At 35.7% G+C, this 19,931-nt stretch overlaps 2 protein-coding genes across 9 annotated transcripts in view; both read left to right on the forward strand.

The window, feature by feature from the left end:
* The window catches only part of RABGAP1 (RAB GTPase activating protein 1), a 134,593-nt gene that overhangs the window by 61,455 nt on the left and 53,207 nt on the right, over positions 1 to 19,931 (forward strand). The gene's annotated exons all lie outside the window — the stretch shown is intronic.
* GPR21 (G protein-coupled receptor 21) lies at positions 10,962 to 13,218 on the forward strand. The gene is made up of 2 exons (XM_006205532.4): positions 10,962 to 11,037; positions 11,480 to 13,218. The coding sequence occupies exon 2, from the start codon at positions 11,874 to 11,876 to the stop codon at positions 12,921 to 12,923; it is 1,050 nt and encodes a 349-aa protein (XP_006205594.1). The 5' UTR covers positions 10,962 to 11,037; positions 11,480 to 11,873; the 3' UTR covers positions 12,924 to 13,218.

The raw sequence follows: 19,931 nt of genomic DNA on the forward strand, positions 1-19,931 counted from the left end.
TACGTCTAGCCCAACGTTATTTTTAGTGTTGGCACAAATGAGAAGGCATAGGTTTTCTTCTTTCCTTTTCACTTCCCAGGCAAAAGATGTTCTCTACCCATTGTGTATCTGAATACTTTTTGACCATAATTTCATTTTTAGTCAGATCAGTTGTTCTATGCCATATGTAAAAAACTTTCTGTTGTTTATTTTAGTCCTTTTCACACTTCACAGAAATGTGGTTTTCCTAGGGAAGGCCTATTTTTTTACAACTGGAAGAACATGGTTCTTATTATCTTAAAGTATATCTCCTTTGAGCTCATTCCTCTAAAGTGAAAAATTCTCATTTTTTATAGTGTCCCCTTTTCAAATTCATGAATTCCTCAAAGTTTTGCAAGCAAAGCAACAAAAACTATTCCTTATACAAGTATACAAGAGTTTAAACTAATTTTCTGCAAGGTCATGGAATGCTTTGTGCCTTTGCACCCATGTTACTGGTTTTCAGTTTTGTTTTTTCTAAAATTCTTCAAGTGTCTATCTTTAGGAAGCAGTTTCTCCAGTGGTGTGCAAATCCCAAACCTGAGTTACGAATAAATGCTCGGAACTCTCAATAATATATGAGAATTTTTCAATGTGAGAAAAGGTGAAACTTTAAAAAATATATATATTAAAACCTCACAGGAAATGAATAATATCTCTATAAACTGGGGGGAGGGGAAGCCTTATAAGTAAGAACAGCATTTGAACATGAAATTGGATCTTTCCTCATCTGAAAATGACTTTAATTTGTTCAAAATATTAGTGTTTCTATTCATCATCTTATTTCCAGATAGATGTTTTTTCTCTCCAGAACAAGTATTCTGATTCCCTCCATTACATTGCTATAATTGTTTAACCAGCATTTATTGAGTGCCTATTGCAACCACAGTGCTAGAGCTAGGAGGTCAAACACGAAAGCAATTAACTCATACAATAGACATTTGTCTTGTGATAGTCTGAAAGAGTGCAGTAGGAACCATCAAAAGTAATGATTAATATAGCCTGGGAGTGTAGGAGAGCCTTTATGAGGAATATGATGTTTAATGTGGGTCCCAGAAAAGACACCCCCCACCCCAGATACAGAAGAACAGCAGAGCCTTGTGCTCGTAGTATCAACGTATGCAGTATGTGTAGCTTGCAAAGTGTGCTTGGTTGGTTTTTTTTCCTTTTGTTGGCAAATCCTGTTTTGGGTATGTAATTTTAACTGTCTTTCTAGTTTTTCTTTTGAAGTCCTTTGAAATGTTTGGCCAAAAATTATTTCTCACATATTTTTGGTGTGCCTACTCATACAGGTAATTTAACATGTGAGGTATTTTATTCTGTTTTCCTGACTTCTGTTTCTTAAATAGGAACCTAGTAGTTATATGATGTGTGAAAGATCAGCTATTAACAAACTCTCATGTATTTGATTAATGTCTTATATATGCTAGTGTCATGTATTTATACTTCACATTAAATTTTTATTATGCGGATGGCTAGAACCTAAAAAGATTTCTGATGGATGTGTATTAGTTTAAATTGCTGATAGATAATCAGAAATTACAAATTATTTAACCATAATAATATTGGTGAATGCTTTGTTACACTACAATGTTATCTGATGTAACTTAGATATGATATATAAGATACATCTAAAAATAAATATATTTTTTATGATTTCTTGGAATAGTTATTGTAATTAACATTTTAAAATTACCTCTAGAGTTCTTTGAGAGGAGAAACTTCGTTTAAATTTTTAAAAAATTTTTTTTACAGGCAAGGTATAATTTATGTAGGCTAAAAAGTACAACTTTAAAGTATGTAGCTTAATGACATTTTACATATAAATACGCTTACTGTGATCACTGCCAAAAGGAGGAACATATCCATCACTCCAAAAAGTTATTTTTGTCCCTTTCTAATGGTAACCACCTCTTCTCCATCCCTGAAAAACCATTATTCTGACTTTTCTTTCCCTAGACTAGTTTTGATTGTTCCTAAACTTTATTTAAATGCAGTCATGCAGCATGGGCTTGTTTGTATCTCACTTCTTTTGCTCATCCATTTTGGGAGTGTATCAGTAGCTTGTTTTTTTATTTCATTTTTTTAATTGCTGAGAGTATTCCATCATATGAATAAACCGCAGTTTTATTTTATTCTGCTATTTCAGATTTTGGGGTCCTCCCCCGTTATAGCTTTTATAAATAAAGCTGTAGTGAACATTCTTGCATGTAGCAGGTACTATGATCTGAATGTTTGTGCCCCTTAAAATTCGTACTGAAACCTAACCTCTGTACCAAGATGATAGTATGAAGGGTCTTTGGGAGATAATAGGTCACAAGGGCATAACTCTCATTCTAGGGTTAGTGCTTTTAGAAAAGAGTCTTAGGAAAGGTCTTTCACCACCTTCCACCCTGTGAGGACACAGAAAGAAGTTGGCAGTGTGCAGCCCAGAAGAGGGCCTCACCAAAGCCCGGCTGCGCTGGCAGCCTGACTTGAACCCCCAGCATTCACAAGTCCAGTACGTTTCTGCTGTCCAAAAGCCACACGGTCTGTGGTGTTTTGTTATAGAAACCCAAACACACTAAGACAGTGCAGTCTTTTATTCAACCATTCTTCTGTTGGTAGGTATTAAGTTTGTTTCCAGTTTTTAACCTCTAAATAGTTTTTACTGGACAACCTTGTACGTATTCTAAATTTTTTACTTTGAGGGAATAGAATCTCAAGAGTGTGATTGCTAGATCAAAGGGTAATGTGATTTTTAAACTGGTTATTTAGTTTTTGTATTTAATTTACTTATATACAGCTTGCTTCTCTGAAAGGTTGTTAATAGTTCACAGTTCCACCAGCAATGTAGGGAAATACCTCTTACCCCCTATCCCCAACAGTATTAATTATCACTTTAATTTATCTTTAGTTTGCAGTTCCCTACCAGAAAATTTGAGTGATTTGCTCTTCTAGTTGTTATCTCTTTATATTCTTTGTATGTTTTCTGTTAAGTTTTTTTAAGATGTCAGTTTCTAAGTACTTTCTATATATTTTGTATATTCTTTCTATCTTCATTATAAATATCTTTCTAGAAATTTAATTTTACATTGACTTTATTTATGGTTTCACGCCACATAAAACGTTTTCAATTTTTATGTAGAAAATTGCATCTTGGTTAAGGTCTCTCCTACTTCTAGATTTTGTAAATGTACTTTCCAAGATTTCCTTGTGAGATTTTTATTGTATGTGTTATATTTTTATGTCTTTAATCCATCTGGGACTTATTTTTGTACATGGCATATGATAGCAGTACAATTTTACTTTCTCCCAGATGGATAACCAGTTGTGCTATTTTCTACTCAGTAGAACTACCATCTTTGTTACATCTTAAATTCTCATATATGCTAGGATTGATTTCTAACTTGTTCTGTTTATTGATGTTTGTGTATTCCTGTACCAATACTGTTTTCGTTAAAGAAGCTTTGAGTTATGTTATAGTATCTGGTAAAAAGCAAATCTTTTTTTCCACTGTTTCCTATTTCATTTTTCTAGTACTTTTTTTTTTTTTTTTTTTAGTATTTTTCTTTTTCTAGTATTCTAGTCTTGCATATTTAATCTTCCATATAAAGCTTAGTCATTTTCTCCAATCTCACCATCACCCTATATGGTTATTTAGGGTTTCTAATTTGGATTACATTTACTTTATTATTAATCTAGGTTATAAATTACATTGTTATAATATCTTTACATCTGAGAATATGGTATGTCTTTCCACTTGTCTAGATCTTATTTTATGTCTGTTAAAGACTTCAGAGTTGCCTTCATGTATGTCTTGTTCCTCTTTTGTTAAATTTATTCGTAAGAATTATCTTAGGGTTAATATGGTATTTTCTGTAGCAAATCGAACTTTTTTTTTCTTATTTCCATTTCTCGGTAGCTAATAGCTACAATAGAGAATAGATTCTAATTTTTAAAAAATTCTCTTATCTACCTCTTGATATTTTGATCAATCTTCCTAGTTTTCTACTAGCATCTTTTGAGATTTTTTTAGGTGTCAGCAACAAAAACAGTTTGACTTCCTTTTTCACTGTTTATGAACGCTACTGAATTTTCTTGGTTTTGTTTTTGCATTTGATAGAAGCGTTATGACAATGTTAAATGATAGTGGTGATAACTAACGTTCCTATCAAGTTCCTGATTTTAATTAAAATGGTTTTAGTTTGTTAAAACTTTTGGAAAGCATGCTATTCAGTTTTTCTTTTGGTAAATACTTTTTATGTTATTTAAATGATTTTATTCTATTCCGGCTTTGATTTTTTTTGGGGGGGGGGATGTCTGCTGAAATTTTATGAAGCGCTTATTCAGAACTTAATATGATTTTCTTTAATTTGTTGTTGGAGTAGATAGGTAATCTGTCAACATAGGATAGATGTCTTGATATTGAACTACCCTTGGCTTCATGAAATAAATTTCTAGAGACCAAATACTCCTAGATTCTTTGTTTTCTGTTCTTTCATATATTTGAACAAGGGTTCCTCAACATTGGTCTCCATGCAGAACCTGTCAGGTGCAGGGGGAAGAAACCTTAATAAATAATCCAGAGGGACTTCCATGGCCTCTCTTACTCCCACTTGTAAGACCTATAGCTCTTTGGGTCTAGTGAGATAAATAAGTTGGAGTTGAGAATGGAAGGAAAAGAGGGCACTTTCTGATCTCCAATTTCCAGAATTATCCTCTGGTCCTTTCTTTTGACTATTTTTCACCTTTTATGTCAATGACTCTTTCTGTTTCTTTTATTTACTTTGCTTAGTACCAAAAATTTACATCAGAACTGCTTCCTTAACAGATGCTTTTAATAATAAGAGAAAAATGAAATAGCCACATATGTTTCTTATGTTTCTCTTTCTTTCCCTCCAGTCAGCCTTTGTTTTCTAAAACCTGTTTGCATTGTTTCCTCTAGTGATTTTAGTGGTACACTTCAGCGTTGATAGTCTTTTGCCACAGATTTCAAGCTTTTATCCAGAACCAAGACTATTAGCATGCCCATATTACCAGTATTTACATTTCTGATTGTCTAAGGGAAGCCCTGGAGGCCCAGCCACATTTTACCAGTCTGGGAAAATAATTTAAATATTTAATTATACTTTATTATGCAGATTGTTTTGTTTTTAATTAAAAACCTCTTCCTGGTGGATTTAGTAATAGTCGAGGATTTAATAATACTTAATCATAAGAACCTCCTGTGGATACCAAACTAAAAGGGGATCAAGTTAGCAAAAAGAGCACTGGCCATGAAATTAGGATGTCTGAATACTAGTTTAAGCTCTGCCTCTAGCTTATGTGAACTCAAATGAGGTTCTGCACCTGTTAACATTCATTTTCTCTTCTCTGAAATGAGGTTGCTGAAGGAAATGTTGATCTTCCTTTAAGCTTTAACATTCAGGAAAATGAGGTGGTGTGTTTGAGTCCTGCACCCCAGAATAGCCCATGATTCCACTGTTTCACAGCTCAGTATTCTTGCTGTATGATTCTGTAAGAAAATAGATTGTCAGTGAACTTTTAGAACGTTATCATCTGCTCCCATACAGCAGGTGCCATAGTGGGTCTTTTGTAGGCTAAATGTTTGTGTCTCCCCCAAAGTCATATGTCGAAATCCTAACCACACAATGTGATGGTGTTTGAAATTGGGGCCTTTGAGAAGAAATTAGGTCAAGAGGGTGGAGCCCTCATGAATGTAATTAATATCCTTATACAAAAGACCCTAGAAAGTTCCCTTGTCCCTTCTGCCACGTGAAGACACAGCAGAAGATGGCTGTGGTTCTCACCAGACACTGAATCTGCCAGTGCCTTGATCTTGGACTTCCAAGTCTCCAGAACTGTGAGAAATAAATTTCTGTTGTTTGTAAGCAATTCTGTCTATAGTATTTTTGTTACAGCATCCTGAATGGACTAAGACAGGGTGCTTTCAAATTGTTATTTGTGAAAATAATTTTAAGTCTCCATATCCCTTCTTTGTAAATTCATGTACCCTCCCCTCTCGTAAGTTTCTGTAAGTTCTATCTGTCCAAGCAGTTTTCAAGACTGAAACTTATCAGGTTTGGTCATATTAAAACTGCCGATATTTAGCAATGTTTGATCTACAAGCAGGCAGTTTCATATGCACCAGTGTCATAATTATAGGTGAATTAAACTGTTATCCTACTACGGTTTTACTTGAAAGGTCTTCCCATATAAAAGCAGAATTTCCTGTTGTTTTTTGAGGCATTTGTTATTTAGTCAATCAGAAATACCTTTGAAAGCCTGCTTTGTGCAAGCCCTGTGTTAGGTCTCATGGATATGCCCATGAATAAAATACACCTGTTCACTGGTTTGGAGTCTGCAGTCTCATGAGGGAAATGGGCAGTTAACTAACCACTTGCAGTAAGGTTGCATGAGGGTTATTGAAGAGAAAACAATTACAGTTGTGTGTGTACAGCAGATGACAAGATGGACTTCTCATCTAAGGGTACAGAAAGTTCTCTTGTTCAGAAATTATCCAGGGAGGGGGATTTGCGGGGTAGTATGGAGGGGCTGCATGGCATATATGGTGATAAAAGTCAGAGGGGAAAGCACATTCTCAAAGGTGAAAAAGAGCTTGGCAAGTTCACAGAGTATGAAAGTAGGTAAAGCCAGAGAAGGTAGCTAGGTGCCAGATCTTAGAAAACTGAAATTAGGCATATTTAAGATTACAGGTAATAGAAAGTCACTGAAGCATTTTAAGCAAGCCAATCATATATTCAGGTTTGGAAGGCAGTATGCAAAGTAGTTTAGAGTGTCCATCTTAAAGGCAAACTGTCTTGATTCAGATCCTAGTTCTTCTGTATTCAAGCCATTGACATCGGGCAGTTTAGCAATAAATTTGTTTCCTTACCGGTAAAATAAGATAATAATAGTACCTTATTTGTAGAATTGTTAGAATTAACTTAGATGATGCATGAATATAGTACAATTCACAGCCCTAGTAAGTATAAATTATCACTTAGTTGTTGTTTGTATTATTATTGAGTTAGGATAGAGTAAGATTAATTGCAGGAAAACTTGTTAGTAATTCAGGCAAGAGATAATTGTGGTTTGGCCTGTAGTAGTAGCAGAAGGATAGAGAAAGGGATACTACTTGAGAGAAATTTCAGAGGTAGAATCCTTGACACTTGGTGGTTGAATGAATGTGCAAGGTAAGGGAGAAGGAGGATTAAAAGATGAGTCAAAGTACCTTAAAGTGGCTTTGGAATGATGTTGACATAAATACCACCCACATCAGCTGCACTAAAATAATATGTTAAACAAATCAACATTTAAAGCTCGTTTTTCCTAAATCATAAGTGATAGATAAGCCAAGAAGTGACTGTTAGGAATTTGAGGAACCGAGATTGATGCTTTGTCATCTGTGCTAGATAAACTGCTGAATAGGGTGGGAGAAGAATAAATATAATTTGAACAGTCTTGTCCCTTTTTCTTGTTTCATGTTTCCTTTTTCTTTCTGCCATTTTTCCTTTTAAGCTCTGTGATTTGGTTATTTTAATTTTTTAGTATTAGGTTGAGCCATATAGAAGTTGCCATTTTTGTAGATCTGCAAACATTTAACCAGAAATGAAATGGTTAAATAGTAACAATTTCATATGGTTCATTTAGTTATAATCTCATTCTGTAAAAAATTTTAGCTGGGTCTCTAAGGGTCCATTTTGAGTTAAATTGAAAGAATAGTTAAAAGACTGAAGGTAGTTCAGTGATGGTGTAAGGACAAGCTGAGCCCCATGAAGTAGATGACTTAAACCTGGCACCATCTATTCAGTATGGCTCTGGGATGTCATCTTGCAGCCAGGTTTTTTTGTTAGCTTTACCAAAAGGAACATGTAATGTATTATTTTGGCTATTTTTTTAAACCTTATTATGAAAATAGAACATAGAAATTAGGAAATTCACAAAACATAAAAAACCATAAAGAGGAAAATAAAAAATCACTTGTAATCCCACCATCCAATGAAAAGTAGAATTGATTTTCAATGTATTTTCTTCCAGTCATACATACAGAAATACAGTCTATTTTATAAAAGTGAACAAACACCTATGAGACTACATTATTTTAAAAAGGCAATGTAAATATAGATTTTTGTGAGGGCATGGATTTATTGCCCCCCCATGTTATTAATAATTTATCTCCTCTGAAGGAGGAGATACAAATCCAAAACATTTGACTCTTGACTGATTTTTTTTAAAGTTTCTAATGTGAATATTTTGATTATAGCTCCAAGAGTGGTTTTACTAAAATAGAAACAAAATTGAAAGAGCTATTATTATACTAATGGTAATGTAATGGCTTGTGGTTTCATTGCATTTTTGTTACATTTTGAATTCTTTAAAATTATCAGTTAATAATCTCAGTAATACATGAGAAACCTGAGATGCAGAGAGAGTAAGTTACACACAAATATACAAGTAGTTAGAAAAGCATGGACCCTTGACTTTGGTGAATGCTTTTTTCATTTATTGAAGTAACAGCTCTCAGAAACCATACTTTTTTTCATGGAATATTCATTAAGCACTCAAAATATAGGAGTTCAAAATTAAAGTCTATGGCAAAAGTATAGAATAGTGAATAACCTGGAGGGCAAGGTATTTGGGGACGTGGAATAGTGAGATCAGATTGGAAAGGCAGCCATTAACTCTTCTTGAATAATGGAGTTCATAATAACCATAATTAAGCATGTGTTGTTGGATGTTTAATCAGGCAGAAATAAGTAAATTAGAAAAATGAACAGATCTAGAAGTCCAGACAATATTTGGTGATGGCCTAAGGTATGATATTAAAAATTGAAAGGAGGAAATGAATTTGAGAGCCGTTATAGAAATAGATTCCCAGGATGTGGTGACTAAGAACAGTATATTAAGGGAGAGAGTAGTTAAAGATGTTTCCTAAGTTTCATATCTGAGTGCTTCGGGAAATGTTGGGAAAAAATGAAAGAGGCTTATTTGGTGAGGAAAATGTATTTATCTTTGGACATGCTGTGGTTGAAGTCTCTACAGGACATCCAGGTGGAAGATGTGTGACTAACAGGCAAATTGTAGATGAAAAGGGGAGCTCAGGAGTGAAGCCAGGGCTGAAGACACAAGAAATTATTGGTGTAGTGGGAATAATTGGTGACGTGTCATCATTCCTTCTTTTCAGGTATCTTCACTGCCTTACATATGTACAGCCTCAGTGTATTTAAGGAATGTATCCAAATAACTGTTGTTACTGCCCTTAGAACTGGGCAATCAGTCACCTTAAGAGAAGGCATCTTAGGATTCAGAGAAGCCCAGTCTCAGGCAACACAGTGTGATTGGTGGGAAAACACAGACTATTTAGAAAGGCTGTTTGAGTGGTATGAAAGAAAGTAAAGTTATATACCCTGTATGTGCTAAATATTGTTCAGCTTTTTTGTATATACTGTCTTTATTGCTTAACAACCCTATGAAATAAGGAGTACAATCCTCATTTCACAGATGATGAAACTGAAGCTAAATAATATTAGAGCAAGGATTTGAGCCAGTTGGGTGTTCAGTGCCATTGGTCTTTTTTGCTGTGCCTCACTTTGCCATCTTTTCCAGTAAGATCTGTCAAATATAGCTATCAAGCTTATTATGTTCAGTAGGGTTGTGAGTTCAATAGGGTTTGTCTTCATGTAAAAAGCACAGTGCTTCAAATCTTAAAATGTAATTAATTGGATTCAGATAATGAGTGGACATTGCCTGCAATGAGAAAGCATGTGTATAAAACGAAAAATGAAAGTTGGATCACATCGTATATCTCCATCCAGATGTGCAGACCTTCTGGAATGTTTATAAATGTCAACATTTATTTCTTTTTCTCTACTGAGTATGTGAAACTACTTAGAAGAATGAATTGATAGACCAGAGATACCTGGAAGAAAAAATTCTAAAAAATACACGTTTCTAATTAACTAAAAATTGTCATTATTAATACTCCCAATTAGCTGACAATTGTCACTCTGTGACATCACCTGAAGAGCCACAGCATAATCCCAATTTGCCTTGTGTTAAGTAGGCACAAACAAGATTGTTTATTCTAAGATACAAAGACTAGTTTGTGCCATGAAACTTCCTGCAGTTTTCAGACAGGGTGGGGTAGAAGTGGGTGCATTTACTTGTCCGTCTTTTGTTTGTGTATTTGTGTACCACTTCTCAGCAAAGGAGAAGCAAGTAATGACATCTCAAAACGATAGGATAGTGTCAAATACAGAAAAATGTAATTCATCTTTTATGTGTGTGCTATTTCTGTGGTATTCAGAATGGGTGGGATTTTCATTATTTATTTTTTCTCTTGAAAACCTAATTTTTAAGTTTTGCTTGTTACTTTGGTCATCTTTCTTAAAATGGATTAATTCTAGTGAATCATGAGAGAAAATTAATGCTAAATATATAGTTTTCTAGCTAGAACTTCTCGTACTGTGTTATGTTTCCCTAGTTGCCAAGCACTGTTAATACACTTTCATTCTTTAACACTGCTCTTTGTTCCTTGGGAAATGCTACAAGAAAATCGGAATTTCCTCTCACCATTACCCCTTTGGCAGTGTGTTTTGATACAATTCCTGGCTGACTCTCTGTCCTGGTTGCCACCCCTTATCCTTACTAGCAGTCTAACTTCGGCTCATAGACTAAAAGGGGGATTCCGGACAGACGAGGAAACAGCTTTCAAACCCTACACTGCAGGCGTATTAAGTTATTCTCCCACTGTGCAGTCTGGAAATCGGGGAGCACTTCTCTGGCGATGCATTCTAATGAGCTGCTGAAGAAGATGCTGGAGTGTGTGCCTGCACAGGCGTTTTCTTTCCCCTCCCCCGCTTCTTCCTTTTCCCAAGCCCCCTTTTCTCCCTGTTTCCCCTCCTACTCCTTTATCCCCTCCCTCTGTGTCTCAGTTCTGCAGTAAACGGGGCTGAGGCACATTCCTGCTTTTCGAGGCTTTCTGTTAAGGATGTTCTGTGGCTTTTGTTTGGATCGCAGCATGCAGAATTACAGGTAACACTCTGAAATTAAGCTAGGCAGATCAGTGCTGTTGAAATATTTTCTAAGTCAAAATATTACATTGGAATCAATGAAGAAAATAAGTTATCTTAGCTAATTTTATTAGTGGTAATTATAGTAAAATGTGTTTAGAAATGCTGTAAACAGATTCCTTTCCTCCCCTAATAGGCTCAAATGAAAGGAAATGGGGTTTTTTTAGATTGATCTGGCTTGCGATTGATTTTGTTTTATGTTGATCATGAAAGCTTGCTGTTGCTCTGCCTCCTCTACAGAGTAAGGACCAGTTATGTGGGGTGCTACTGAGGGTAGCCTTTGAATAATTGTACCAAGTAGGGTGGGATGAAGTGGGAGGGGTGATACCAGCCTGAGCTAGCCAGGTTCTTGATTAGGGCATTGGATGCAAAATGTAAAATGCTCTCTCCTTTTCTTCTATCAGCTGTTCAGAGGAGACTCATTACAACTCCTGCTGAAGTCCTAATCTTCCTCCCTTCTCTTCTCCCCCTACCCCCTACCCTCATTGGCCTGAAGACATTGTACCCAGAGTTTGCCTTACTCCCCTGGTGCTATGTGTATGGTAAACCTGGTACTATGGCTGCATCTGGGACTGGCCAGACAACTGCTGCTGGTTCTCCCTATTCCAAGAAGGATTTAAAGGGGAATTGCACTGCAGGCAATGCACCAGAGCAGCAGCATCGGGAGCTTGGGGACTAAGGCTCCTCTGGCATTATTACAGACACACAGAGCTGACCGCAATGACAGCAGCTGTTCCTTTGAACTGTTGGCAGCAGCCAAGCGGCAGCATGAAGTGAGAGATCACTCCTGAGCTCAAGATGAATTCTACCTTGGATGGTAATCAGAGCAGCCACCCTTTTTGCCTCTTGGCATTTGGCTTTCTGGAAACTGTCGATTTTTGCCTCTTGGAAGTATTGATCATTGTCTTTTTAACTGTGTTGATTATTTCTGGCAACATCATTGTGATTTTTGTATTTCACTGTGCACCTTTGTTGAACCACCACACTACAAGTTATTTTATCCAGACTATGGCATACGCTGACCTCTTGGTTGGGGTAAGCTGCCTAGTCCCTTCTTTATCACTCCTCCACTATCCACTTCCAGTAGAGGAGTCCTTGATTTGCCAGGTATTTGGTTTTGTAGTATCAGTTCTGAAGAGTGTCTCCATGACCTCTCTGGCCTGCATCAGCATCGATAGATACATTGCCATCACTAAACCTTTAACCTATAATACCCTGGTTACGCCCTGGAGACTACGCCTGTGTATTTTCCTGATTTGGCTATACTCCACCCTGGTCTTCTTGCCTTCCTTTTTCCACTGGGGCAAACCTGGATATCATGGAGATGTGTTTCAGTGGTGTGCGGAATCCTGGCACACCGACCCCTACTTCACCCTGTTCATCGTGATGATGTTATATGCCCCAGCAGCCCTCATTGTGTGCTTCACCTATTTCAACATCTTCCGCATCTGCCAGCAGCACACAAAGGAAATCAGCGAAAGGCAAGCCCGCTTCAGCAGCCAGAGTGGGGAAGCTGGGGAGATGCAGGCCTGTCCCGATAAGCGCTATGCCATGGTCTTGTTCCGAATTACTAGTGTATTTTACATCCTCTGGTTGCCGTACATCATCTACTTTTTGTTGGAGAGCTCCACTGGCCACAGCAACCGCTCCGCATCCTTCTTGACCACCTGGCTTGCTATTAGTAACAGTTTCTGCAACTGTGTCATTTATAGCCTTTCCAACAGCGTCTTCCAAAGGGGACTAAAGCGCCTTTCAGGGGCCATGTGTACTTCTTGTGCAAGTCAGACAATAACTAAGGACCCTTACACAGTTAGGAGCAAAGGCCCCCTTACTGGATGCCATGTCTGAAGTGCTTCAGATATTGGGTCACTGTGCGTTCTGTGTGTGTGTGTTTCTGTTTGCTTTTTATCTCTTTGTATATCTAGTTCGCTGGGAAGTAAGGGACAAAATAACTTGACTCTAAGCAACAGCAAACAAATGATCCGTCCCAAACACCTTGTAAGTTTACAGAAATGATTTTTTTTAATGCTTTTGAATGAGAAGAATCAGGACCATCAAGATAAATTGCTCTTGGTTCCAGTTTTCATAATGTCATGGAAATGACTTTCTCAGACTTAGAATGGATAAAGTCGTATCTGACACCTCTTTCCAGCTGGCATGACTGAATCTGGGTGTGAAAAGCGTCAGCGTTTGTAAAAGTCATCATCTTGTCGCTTTCCTGGTTTTTTCCCAGCTGTTTGGGCTTCATGTGCAGTTGATTTCTTTTAAAACAGGGAATATTAAAATACAGTGATGAATTAACAGGGTTTTAAAATTTTCTTTACATAGGCCAAAGTATAACTACACTGCAGGCTTCTACACTGTCATTCATAAGACAGATGTTGTATGTCTTATACTCGAGAGAATTCTCAATACAGTAAATAATGTGAACACTTAAACATTAATTTAAAAATTTTGAATGGAACCATGAAGCAAAAGTGCAGTCAATTATTCAATTTATTTAAAAAAAAAACTAAGCTGTTTTTTGTGCCATGCTTCACTGAGATCTAAAGAAATGTGTGTACTGAAAATAATTATGTTGCAGTATTTTTGCCCGTGCCTTTGTGTGAATTGAGAATGTTTGAATTGAGTTAGATATCTCTTTTACAGCACAATATGTTTTGATAAGCTGAAAAGTAATTAAGTGATAGGCTGATGGCTACCAGTTTTATAGTGGTGAAAATACATGAAAATGTGTCTTTAGTCTTCTCTGCTCTTTTTATCCGGAGACTTTTTTGAAATATTAGAATATCAGGAAGAAAGGTGTCGTAAGCAACGGAGTCAGAAAATACACTGTACATTTAGCTAGTTCATTTTAAAATAGAAAGGGGTTAATTGTGATGTTCTCCTTATGGTTAAAAGGGATCACCTAATAAAGTAGCAACTAATTCTTTTTAAAGGCATTTTTTTTTTAGTTAGTGTTAAGGAATTTGTATTTGAATGAGAGACAGAAGTTTTGATTATCTCTCTTATTGCTGTTCTCTTTCTGGGAAAAAGATCTTTGGGATATAGTTCCTTTCCTAAATAGTATTTTTTTTAAACCAAAGTACTAGCAAAAGCTATAGGATTTTATTACTGTTGTTTTGTAGAATTATTAATTGAGAATGCTGTGTATTTGTATGTAGTAGTGATGTTTTGTTCCTAAAAGTGATTATATTTAGAGCAAGAGGTTTATTTTTCTAAAAAGAGAAGGATTTCCCAGCAGCTCCAAGCATGAGAGTATTTCCTCTACTTTTTTTTTTTTTTTTTTTTTTTTTTTTTTACTGGTTTTAATGTTTTGGAAGTCTTCAGGGGACTTGTATGATCTCTGCCTTTGGCTAGATATTGTAATCTAAATGTGACACTGGTGTTCAGTGAGATGGAAGATGGAAGAAAACAAAGGAAAGTGGGTTAAAGTGAATTTTTGAATCTAAGAAATGACATGGATATTTATAAAACAGGCAGATATGCTTTGGTTTTCCATCGTATTAGAAAACCTCCTGTCCCTTTTTAAAATAAAAGACAGCATTCTTGCAACTTTTAAGTTTTAGATACTGATTTGATTTTAACCTCAAATGTATTCTACTTAAACATTTTTAAGACAATAACTGTTAATATAAACATTGAAACTTCAGATTCTGAGTTCTTCCCAAAAGCTTACTCTTTATATTTAGTGTTAGAAAATTTGATTCTAACCTGTTTCAGAATTCAGAACTCACAGTGAAATTTATAAGTAATGTTAGCAGTGGCTTTATTAAATTGCCGTTTGAAGTGGAAAACCTTCCTGTTAGATTCTGAAAAATAGTTGTACACGTTTCCCCTTTATTTATGTGGCAAAGATATTAAAAAAGATAAAAACTTCCTTTTTTCCTATATGTCAGAAAATGTAACCTGTTCAAATTTGCACAGTTTGCAAGTGAATATTTTGTTCAGCAGGTATGGGATTTGTAAAGATTAATTTTTATAAAAAATGATGTTAAATCAGTAGATTTTACTTTGGGAGAAACTGAGCCTTTTAAATTTTTTCCTGCAGTAGGGTTCCATCTTGTGAGAAAATAAAAAATTTTGGAAAATATTTTATGGAAATTTTATGAAAATGAGAAAATATCTGTTTAATTTTCTGGAAATGGCTAATCAGGCTGATTTTTTAATGACTGGAAAGACCATTCTTTCAATAAGAGCTTTAATTAACAGATTTTTATATTTTTATCCTAGAACCAAATTTAGATGTTAGAAGTCCTCCCTGCCACCTTAGAATCTCTACCAGTGTTTTACCTAAAACTAAAGTAGAAGGTAAATTGTAATTTTAACAAAAAATAAAGCACCCCTCCCCAACTGATATTTGCTTAATATCAGATGTCTTCCTAGTTTATCTTGTCTTCATGGGACTGTATAAAACTCTTAAGGTTTCTTCCAGGTATCAATTCTTTCCTCACATTCGTTGTCTATACTGCTTTTTAATTTTTGTTTTCTTGTGTATGTGCATGCTGGGGGCAGAAAGGGTGTGCCTGGATGCAGTCATACAGTCTTCTGTGGCTGGGGGCAGTTTCTGTGTGATCGATTTGGAAAGTCTGTATTTAAGTAACCTTTTCATCCTGGCATATTTATTGCAACATTTGATGATGTTTTGTTTAAATACCAATCTGACTAGTTCAGAATGAGAAAGAAATGTATTTTTAGAGTCAGTTACCTTGGGCTTTGGCAAGACAGCTCATTTAACTTTATATGGTATATGATTGATACCGGAGAAAGCATAAGCTTTTGGTATTTGTGCTGAAATTATTTTACCGTAAAATTTTAAAATAAGACTATACTAATTGTTATATTTGTAATTAATTGTATGTTTTAATAGAATTATTTCCATAAGGGTGTGTTTTTTCCCCTCTTAGAGCCGAAAAGCAATTACAAAAGGATGGGTGCTCCACTTTAATGAAAGAATTATCTTACACCAGAATGGATATTTGAATTTTTCATGGACCTGTTGGCTTTAACCCTGAATTCCATTTTGGAAAGGGTTTTCTTTAAGCTTTATTGCTTGATAAATTCCTTTTTGAGCCTTTATTAACGGCTTTTCCTTTTTACTTGAATAATGGTCTCAGTATTTTAAGGATTGGGAAAACTTGAATTTTTGTACTATTTGCATACATTACTGTTCACCTCTCTGAACTTGAAAATGAAACAACAGGGTTACAGGTTCCCAGACAGTAAGTGGTTTCTGGGAGCGTTTCCTCAGCTTTTCAGGTTTGATTGAAACATCTATTTAATGACTTTGTAGGAATTTCACTATGTGTTTTTGTATCATAAAAGATTTGTGAAATAAATTATTAACAAACCAGAATTTATTGTTGTATGAGGAAATTTGGAGAAGCTTAAGGATGGCAGTGAATCATGGGATTACGAGTTTTTTTTTTAGTCTTCATAAATCATTCTTTGTGTTGATTTTTGCATAATTTTTCCATTTCAGGTTGAAGAAAAACTAAGTATTTTGTATTAAATGTACATATTATTAATATGTTTTGTAGACCCAAGGAATATTCTAGATATTTATTATGGCTGTAAATGAGTCATTTGGCTTTTCTTCAAAATTTGGGTGACTAGGGCATCATGGGATTAAAATGAACTTTGAACTGAGAATTTTAAAATCTAGGTATCTGTTACTAATTAACTTGTTTTGTAAGGGCAAGTTGCTTCTCTCAGCACTTAATTTCTTCTATAAAAGATCATAATCCTTTCATTCTTCACAAGATTACTTTGAGGACTGAATTAGACAACAGATGTAAAAGTACTTTGTGACATGTAAAGTGCTTTGCAAATAAAACTGAGTACTGTTATTTGTATCTGCCATAGTTTTATATCTAAGGAAGTCATGCATAGTGATGTGGTGTTTCCCCACATTAAGGTCATTGAAGTTCAATGCTAGGTGACTATTCCATGCTGCTTAGCAATCACAAATTTGAGAAGAGAGGTATGGTAAATTCTCACTCCTCTAAAATGGCAATAAATTTAAATTCAACACAAAACTGTTTCATTTACTCCCTTTATTGTCTCCAGAGTCTCTAAAGGCAGGGACAGTGTCTCTCCGTATTTTTATCTCCCACAGCTAGCATAGGACCTGGCTCAAAGCTGAAGTTTTAGTAAGTTTTACAGAACTAATGAATGACCCTTCCTAATTATTTCTTATAGTCACTGTTATTACTTCTGGTTATTATAGAGTAATGATGTTCAAAGGGTAGTCCAGAACCTGTAAGCCAATTTCCATTTGGTCAAGGCCATTCTAGAGTCTAAGTAATAAATATCTCTTTTTAGTACCAAGAGAGTAGTGTGGGAATACATGTGCGCTAAATATGCTAGATAACTTTATTCCTGGAAACTCTGTAGCCTCTGCCCAGGGAACTACAGGCGGTGCTATCAAACTGCCAGTTTCTCACAGTGTGGGTAAGATCTTGGCCCCTCCAGATAAGGCAGGCTATAAAAACCAGTCACAAGGAAAGAGGAGCAGTAGAATAGAAGAGCTTGGTGACTCTTCTAACTCTTTGGTTTTGCTTTTTCCCTTCAGTCTTTACCACTTTTCTAGTTCTGTCTTTCATTCCTTTTCTTAACATGCTGTTTATTGGTCATATTTATATTCAGAGAGAAATGCTTCAAATAATACTGCTATATGGTATGGAAAATTGTATTATGCAATAACTGCCTTTTAGGGAAAGTTTAAGAAGCAATCAAGCATTTAATGTAGCAAGGTCTTCTAGATGCCAGACAGTATAGCTAGCTGGCCTCAGGGATATAAAGAAGGATCACATGATTCCTTTCTTGAAGAACTTAATATTTTTTAGATACTTCATATGGAAAAATTCTGTGATCTTTCAAAAAGCTTCACAGGAATTTACCAAGACCTCCTGGTGGGACAGCTGGAACACCTTGAGTCTGTTTCTGAGAATGAGTGCACATGATGCCAGTATATAAAATCAAAATGGCCCTTTATTAGTTTAAAATAAATCCTTGCTGGCAATAGCAAACAGTCTTCTTCTATTGGTAGATCTTCATGGGAAGCCAAATCGTATTCAGAATGTTACCAGTCAGGTGATGAGAATGAAACATTAAATTTTTGAACATTGGATCATATGTAGCAAAGGAGATGGGGAGGGGCATTTGAGTTGTAAAAGGCCATAGGGATCATTTGGCCTGATTCTCTCTTTTTACGGACAAGAAACCAGTCCAGTGGCCACACATCTATTTATGCTAATACCCAGACTCCCTACTTCCTAATTCATTGCCCTTTCTTATTATATCATGTTGCTTTTGCAGAAGAGTTGGAGTTTGGCTTCACTCAGCCAAGTACTGAATAACATTTAAATAGACTGAAGTGGGGTGTTGTGTATGTGTGCTTGTGTTTATAATCTTAGGTGTAGAAAGCATTATGGGCAACAAAATAAATGTTAACTGAGGCTTCTTGTGTTTCAGGAGAATATTTAAACTACCTTATTTAATCCTTCCAACATTGTATGAGCTAATGACTCTTACTAACCTCATTACGTAAATGAGAATACTGAGATTTAGACTTGCCAGTGTTGAACAGTTAATAAATAGAAGATCTGGGATTCAAACCCAGGTCTTTATGGCTCATTTATTTCTCACAGAAACCTTTCAGGTAATTATTTTTTGTATCTCTATTTTACAGGTGAAGAAATTTAGGCTTAGAGAGTTTAAGAAACTTTTATCAATGTATTAGCTGACTCCCAGACTTGAAAAACATGTGGCAGATTTTCTACTGAATATACCAGTTTGAAAATACATGTTCATTTCTCTTAACTTTGCTATAAAGTATAGCAAAAGTATAATACATATGGACAAAGAGAAGTGCAGAAATGATGGCAGATGAATAAAGCCAACAAAATTCTGGAATATAGAAACCCGTGGACAAGTGGTAACTGACTCAGCTGAACTGAATTCTGAAGTCAAGTGAGGGAGGGGCAAAAAGAAGCAAGCTGATCTGCCCATAAAACCCAGTAAATGTATAGGAATTGGATTCCTGAGATGCCTCTACAGGTGGGGAGTATTATAAAGCTGAAAACTGAAGAATTGTTAGTTTATAGAAGGACATTTAGATACCCATACCCCTACTCTCCACTCCACACCACCTTAAGTCCACGTCCCAAACTGGCTCTAGCAGGCAGCTGGTTTTTCATCATCCCAGCAGAAGGTTGGAGACTTACTCTTTGGAGGTTGAACCACAGACATTCTGGATGCCAGGCATAGCTGGGGATAGAGCTAGGATACCTTGTTGAAAACATGAGTGTCAAGAGAAAGTCTGCTTATTTAATAATGTCTCCTTTTCCCACTACAGCAGATATTGAAAAGCATCTTCTTTGACATCATGGAAAGGATTCCATGAAAACAAATGTGTGTGTATATGTATGATATAATGAGTATGTGTATACTGGTATACAAGTATATATAATATAAGATCTGGCATTATGAGATCACAAGAGAAATGCAAATTACTGTGTGATATTCATAGGTAAGGAGGTGTGCGTTAGATTTCCTTAGAAGGTAGTATATGTGATGTAGACTCTAGGTAGAGTAAGATTTCTATGCTTTTATTACCACCCCCCTGCACTTGAATGAGATTGGCATAAAGTATCCAACAGGGCAGGATTAAAGGAACCCAAAGGATCAATAGACAGAAGACCCTAATAAAGTGGCCTACAGTTATCAACATATGACAAGAGAAAGCCTTTAGCAAGGAAAAAACACATCTTTATGTTAAATTACCATGATTGTAGTCACTTAATGAAAGATTTATTGGCTTGTTATGAAAAGATTGCGTTGCCTTTGAACAGA

The sequence above is a fragment of the Vicugna pacos genome, chromosome 4, assembly GCF_048564905.1.
Source record: "Vicugna pacos chromosome 4, VicPac4, whole genome shotgun sequence".
In the NCBI taxonomy this organism is placed as follows: Eukaryota; Metazoa; Chordata; class Mammalia; order Artiodactyla; family Camelidae; genus Vicugna; species Vicugna pacos.